The 6,921-nt window shown below is 38.4% G+C and overlaps 1 protein-coding gene across 1 annotated transcript; it reads left to right on the top strand.

Annotated features, from left to right (window-relative positions):
* Positions 1-2,000: 2,000 nt before the first annotated feature.
* On the top strand, positions 2,001-6,512 carry LOC108223182 (protein SUPPRESSOR OF MAX2 1). Its single transcript, XM_017397302.2, has 3 exons — positions 2,001-3,629; positions 4,180-4,477; positions 4,581-6,512. The coding sequence occupies exons 1-3, from the start codon at positions 2,443-2,445 to the stop codon at positions 6,273-6,275; spliced, it is 3,180 nt and encodes a 1,059-aa protein (XP_017252791.1). The 5' UTR covers positions 2,001-2,442; the 3' UTR covers positions 6,276-6,512.
* The last annotated feature ends 409 nt before the right edge of the window (positions 6,513-6,921 follow it).

The raw sequence follows: 6,921 nt of genomic DNA, 5'->3' as shown, positions 1-6,921 counted from the left end.
CCACACTTTGAAACGTGGCAGTTTGTACCATAAAGTTTGTAGTGACTTTAACTACAAACTAGCATAAAAACCCGTGCAAGGCACGGACGGCTAATTTATATTGTATTTTAAATCATATTTTTGTATAATTATTTTATTAGGAACATGCGTAGTATTTATCAGTTTTTCCATAAAATATGTGAGTTTGATTCCTTTGTTTAAGCGAGTGGAAATATAATATTTACTATTTAGCAATAATAATATTAATCTCCATACTTAAAAAATTATTATGAATCATAAACATATTTGGACTGATTAGCTCATGTTGTCAAATCATGATTAAGTTTCAAGATATTACAAGAATTCTTGTAATGCATGTATAATTTTTGATATTTTGACTGTGATTAGAGAACAATGTATCATTACCACTATCTCGCGCTCCCATTTTCATTTTATTATAATCCGTTTTATATGTTGTCATAATATACTTAAAGTGTATGGAGTATTCGAATATTTTGATAATACTTAAGATTATTCGGACTCAACGTGTAATTTCTAATGTTTAAGACTGAATCAACCTAAAAGTGTGTGGAATTCGTGATGTTTAAGATTGAATCAACATGAAAGTGTGTAAAACAAATGAAATTTATGGGATTCACTTAGGTGATTATGATTGCGAAAATTAAATAAAAAGTCAAAAATCAAAACACATGAATATTTTTTGTGTTAATTGATTAAAATTTACATGAATTAATTGCTTGATTAATAACTTCTAATATTTTGTAGCCACAAATTTGTTAGTGATACTTTTATAAATGAAATTTTAATGTAAGATGATAAGCATAATTAATGTCATTATTTTATGTGTAATTAGAGCAATCAATAACATTTAATAATTCTAGTGAATTAAATGAATTTTTGGCTGGTATTCTTGTAATTATATGATGAATAAGGGTATATCAGACGTTTCACAGCTATTTTCTTAATACCTTTTACCCTTAGTTGCCTTATTATATATAAAAGTAGATAAATAGATTTCTATTTTCATGATTTAATTTCAAATTTCTAAAATTTATCCTGAATTTTTGAAATTTTCCAGAATTTTTTTGAGATTTTTTATGAATCAGATCGACCATTGGGCTGACTCAGGCCAACTGAGGATGCGCCCAGGTCGATTTAGGACGTTTTTGGGACGCTCAGGTCGGACTCACCCAAGTCGATCAGGAGTGTCCCGATCAATCTAGTTGAGGTCGATTTAAAACATTTAAGTCGAACCAAATTTCACCCAGGTGAATTTAGGAAGTTGTGAGACGCTTTGGTCGATTCGTGAAATTTATCAGGTCAATTTGAGAAACTCATGTGTCCTCACTTGAGGCGCTCGGGTTCCTTGAACTCGACTTAACGCCTCATGAGACGTCGTCCTAGTCGATTTGAAATCTTATAAGAAAAATTTAAAAATAATTTATTAAATTATTATTATCAAAATATTAAAATATATGTCGTAGCGAGCGAAAGAAATTATAAAAAATTTGAGACGTACGTACGAAGTAACAGAAGTGTGCATATTGATGATTTAACTCATAGTCGGCTGTGGATTTAAATAAGGGTTTGGCTAGTGTGTGCCCATGGGCACATGCTAAGCGCGGAAATTTTTATATTTGGGAGATTTTGATTGGTGTGGTTGGTGTAGTTGTAGGGGAGTCCAACATTATCATTAGATAGGAGCCAATCAAAATGATCCTAGCACAAAATTTTCCGCGCTTAGCATGTGCCCATGGACACACCATAGAAAAACCGTTTAAATAATCACAAGTAGAGCACTACTGGCCAATTTATAAAATGGAACGGAGGGTAGGTTGGTCTGCCCAAAAAGCATAATTTCCAGAAATCCTTGCAACTTAATATGAAAAAGTTGGTTTTGTTTTCTTGTTTTTTACTTTGACATTTACTTGCCCTTTCCTGCGCAAGATAAAATATAAAACAAACATGACATGCACAACACATATATAGTTCTGGTTGGGAAGAGAAAAAGAGAAAGTGAGTGACGGACGCTACTTGTAAGTTGTAAACACAGACATCTTTTATCTCCATCATCATCAATATCATCTCATCTCTTTAGTCAGAGATAATAAACAAGTGTTTGAACAACTCTTCTTGCCTGGTTTGTTATATATACACATCCACACACATTTACACACAGCTTTTGTACTCGTTTTAGAAGCCTACTGTAGCCTTTGGATTTTCTTCTTTTTGTGTCTTGTAAAGTTAGCCTTTCAATTATTTGGTCGGTTTTGCTCCTCTTTAATCTTCATCAATTTTTCATTCATTTCTCCACCAATATATTTTTCTTACCTTTCTGCAACCTCTTGTCTGAATTTCTAACCTACAAGTGTGTATCTTATAATTCACTTGTTTATATATATATATTTACATACAAAGACTTGTGTGTTTATATGTGCAAAGATGAGAGCTGGACTTAGTACTATACAACAAACGTTGACGCCGGAGGCGGCGACTGTGTTGAACCATTCAATCTCGGAGGCTGGTCGGAGGAACCACGGCCAGACGACGCCGCTTCATGTAGCGGCGACCCTTTTAGCTTCTCCGTCCGGGTATCTCCGGCAAGCGTGTATTCGTTCACATCCCAACTCATCACATCCGCTCCAGTGTAGAGCTCTTGAGCTTTGTTTTAGTGTTGCTCTTGAGCGGTTACCGACCGCTCAGAGTACGTCACCGGGGGCTCCTGAGCCCCCGGTGTCGAATGCCTTGATGGCGGCCCTGAAGAGGGCTCAAGCGCATCAAAGGCGAGGATGTCCTGAGCAACAGCAACAGCCGCTTCTTGCTGTTAAAGTTGAGCTTGAGCAGCTTATTATATCGATTCTTGATGACCCGAGTGTTAGTAGAGTTATGAGGGAAGCTAGCTTTTCGAGTCCGGCTGTTAAGGCTACAATTGAGCAGTTGTTGAATTCTACGACGCCGCAGGAAAATGTTGGGTTGAGGGCAAATCCAAGCCCTGCGCCGATACAGATGCCTGTATCCTCTGTTCATAATCGGAATTTGTATCTGAATCCAAGGTTGCAGCAGGGGAATTTGAATTCGAATAGTCAGCAGGGGAGTTCAAGAAATGAGGATGTGAAGAAAGTGTTTGACATTTTGTTGAGAAGTACTAAAAAGAGGAATCCGGTGTTGGTTGGTGATTCGGAGCCGGTGATTGTGATCAAGGAGGTTTTAAGGAGAATTGAGGGCGGTGATTCAAGCGAAGCAGTTTTGAAGAATGTTAAAGTGATTCATGTTAGTAAAGAGCTTCCTTTGGATAAAACACAAATAGCAGCTAAGATTGAAGAATTGGGAGGAGTTATAGAGAGTCAAATTGGGGATAGAGGGATCGTTATTAATTTGGGTGATCTTAAATGGCTTGTTGAGCAGCCAGGGGTTGGAGCCGCTGGACAACAACAGGTTGTTTCTGAGATTGGTCGTGCAGCGGTGGCAGAGATGGGGAAGCTTATTGGGAGGTTTGGCAATAGGAAGATTTGGTTGATTGGAACTGCAACATGTGAGACTTATTTAAGGTGCCAAGTTTATCATCCATCAATGGAAAATGATTGGGATTTGCAGGCTGTTCCTATTGCTTCAAGATCCATGTTTCCAAGGTATAATTTGCATTCCTTCTTCCATATTTTTATGAAATTAGTCATAGGTCTAGATTTTAATTGTATAAATGATGTAGTAATCCTGATTATCAGCTCAATATTAAGGCAGTTTCAGTATTGCAAGCCGTAGCCTTTTTATTATTTGTTACATCTATTTTGGTGCATTAGATTTTTGAGTAGTTGAGGAGGGGAGGAGTATCAAGCAATCCTCGATGTAGTTTTACTTCCGTGCATTACCTTTGCAATGACACTAAGTATTTATTAGATGCAATATATGATTATAGTGAATTCTACTAGATAGATATATTTATCAAAAACCCGGAGTTGAGGCAACATGATTAATTCTAGTCATGAGCTATATTTGTCTCTAACTGGATAATTCTAGCCTCTTTTGGAACTTTAAAGTTACAGTTTAGACATAGCGAGGACTTGAACATTGCAATACTTGAATACCTAGGAATCTGCATATGGTAAAGATCTGTTGTATAAATTCGCTTGTTTCATCATCTCATTTTATCTGATTATGGTTATTCCTTCTCTTGAAATTCAGGTTTGCGGGCAATGGAATTCTTAGCAGCTCAGTTGAGTCTTTAAATCCATTGAAAAGCTTTGCAAGTGCGGGAACTCCTGCACCAAGGCTTTTATCAGAGAACACAAAGCCTGCTCAAAAAGTGTCATGTTGCTCTCAATGTTCTGAGAGTTATGAAAAAGACCTTGAAACACTGGTATCCAAGGAGTTCGAGAAGTCATCTTCCGAGGTTCAACCTGAAGCAACTCGACCGGGCTTACCACAGTGGATGCAAAATGCCACCCTTGGTAGTAATATTAAGACAATGGATCACTTACAGGTACCATTATCTGTATTAAAATAATTTAACGTGTAGAAGGCCTAATTAAATTCTGTATTATTAAATTTACTTATCGGTGGTTCTTTCTTAATTTGCCTTGCAGCCAAAGGATCATCAATTGGAGTTCAAGCAGAAAAGTGAGGAGTTGATGAAGAAATGGAACAATACATGCTTGCAACTTCATAATGGTCATCATCATAGTCTTGTGCCAGAGAGAATCACCCCTACAGCTCTATCTTTGACAGGATTGGGATTGTATAATCCAAAATTACTTTCTCGGCAACCTTTCCAGGCCAAAACACCGCAAGGAAGAAATATTGAGAATCCTCTGCAGTTGAACTCGCCTCAAAAGCCTAGTGAACCTTCACAACTGAAATTGCAACAACCTAGAAGTCTTGGAGAGTCTTTGCAGCTGCATTCCGATCTTGGCTGTAGAAAGCCTTCTCAGGATGCAAGTAGCCCCCCTCCTAGCCCAGTCCGGACAGACCTGGTTCTTGGGCCCACTAAAATTGCTAAAACTAGCCCTCAGAAGACTAATAATGAGCCCGTGGTTAAGGACTTTTTGGGATGCCTATCTTCTGAACCACAAGCCAAGTTCAATCAATTGTTGAATAACAAGTTTGCTGATGCATTAGACGCGGACTCATTTAAGAAGCTGCTCAAAGGCTTGATGGAGAAAGCTTGGTGGCAGCCAGAAGCAGCTTCTGCTATAGCAACGACGGTGACACAATGCAAATTAGGCCATGGAAAACAGCGTGGTGCAGGATCGAAGGGTAACATGTGGCTACTGTTCACAGGTCCAGACAGGGTTGCTAAAAGGAAAATGGCATCTGTTCTGGCTGAGCATGTGTGCGGGACCAATCCTGTGAGAATATGTCTTGGGTCTCGACGGGAAGATGAAGAATTTGATGCAGGCTTTCGTGGTAAAACAGCACTGGATCGGATTGCAGAGGCAGTTCGGAGAAGCCCATTTTCCGTAATTATGCTTGAAGACATTGATGAAGCAGATATGTTGTTACGTGGGAGCATCAGACGTGCAATGGAGAGAGGACGGCTTACTAATTCTCACGGCCGTGAGATTAGTCTTGGAAATGTCATATTCATACTAACTGGCAATTGGTCAGCAGAAAATGTGAGAAATATTGATAATGGATGTTTTCTGGATGAAACTAAGATTGCTTCTGCCAGTAAACGTGGGTGGCAGCTTCGGCTAAGTATGGTTGAAAAGAGTGTAAAACGGCGAGCAAGTTGGCTCCATGACAAAGATAGACAAACAAGGGCTAGGAAAGATTCAGGTCTTGGTATGTGCCTGGATCTTAATCAAGCCGCAGACGCAGAGGATGAAGGATCATATAATTCAAGTGATCTAATTAATGACCATGAAACTGAACTCGGCCTTGATAACACTCAGTTCTCTGTTACATCTGTGCCTCATGAGTTGGTCAATTCTGCTGATGCTGCGATCACCTTTAAGCCTGCTAACTTCGACCACATTCAACGTGAGGTTGAGAAGACAATCACAAAGACTTTCTCTAACATACTAGACGAGACTTCCTTTGAAGTACAAGAAGATGCTCTTCAAAAGATACTAGGCGGATTGTGGTTTGGTCGAACGAGTCTGCAAGATTGGGCCGAGAGAGTTTTACTTCCTGCTTTTCACCTTCTCAAGTCACGTTATTCATCCAACGAACCAATGGCGGTTAGGCTTGAAGCTGATGAGATGTGTTCTGGCAGAGGCTGTGATGAAGATTGGCTTCCCAGTAGAATTTCAGTGATGCTGAATGGAGTAGCAGTGTGAGGTGAAGGGATACTGTCTGTATTTTTGTATTTTGTCACGGGCATAGATGTAAATAGGGTCTACACAATATACTAGCAAGTGAAAGGAGAAAATTATAGCGTTAGGGGGGAAATGGGTAAAAAAGAGGATATTGGTAGACAATGTGAGAGGTTAATAGACCAAACATTTATTATTCTTCCTCATATTTTTTCCTAGATGGAGAGCTCATTTATTTATCCCTATATTTTTAATATTCAATGCTAGTAGCTCCATAGTAAATGTATCCATTTCTCACTTGTTTAGTGCAGCCAATTGATTTTGTGTTTCCATTGCATGGTAAAGAAGTTGCTCAAAATCTCAAGGATATGTCACTTCCGACTTGTTTTATAATTCTGGTTCCTTTAGAATTATGATTCCGTCGTCATTGTACATGAGTCGTCTTCCCCAGGTAACGATGATAATAAATATCTAAACTCTGGACAAAGAAAAAAGAATTTAGTTCATATTATAATTTTATAATTTAAATTGATTAATCAAGAACTCAACGTCCATTCCTGGTCCTACCTGAAAAGGGATGGACACAAATGGTTGCCATTGGCAAAATAGAAGGTAGACAGACCCTGGTGTCCATGTGTTGTTATTTATCACATTCATAACCCACAATCTG

Source organism: Daucus carota, chromosome 5, assembly GCF_001625215.2.
Source record: "Daucus carota subsp. sativus chromosome 5, DH1 v3.0, whole genome shotgun sequence".
NCBI classification, from domain to species: Eukaryota; Viridiplantae; Streptophyta; class Magnoliopsida; order Apiales; family Apiaceae; genus Daucus; species Daucus carota.
This window is presented reverse-complemented; position numbering and strand designations above follow the sequence as displayed.

What these genes read in the sequence shown, in the direction of transcription:
- LOC108223182 (XM_017397302.2), top strand. Translation starts at nt 2,443, where the DNA reads ATGAGAGCTGGACTTAGTACTATACAACAAACGTTGACGCCGGAGGCG. An exon ending in TCAAGATCCATGTTTCCAAG is followed by an intron (nt 3,630 to 4,179) that starts GTATAATTTGCA and finishes CTTGAAATTCAG; the next exon opens with GTTTGCGGGCAATGGAATTC. An exon ending in AGACAATGGATCACTTACAG is followed by an intron (nt 4,478 to 4,580) that starts GTACCATTATCT and finishes TTTGCCTTGCAG; the next exon opens with CCAAAGGATCATCAATTGGA.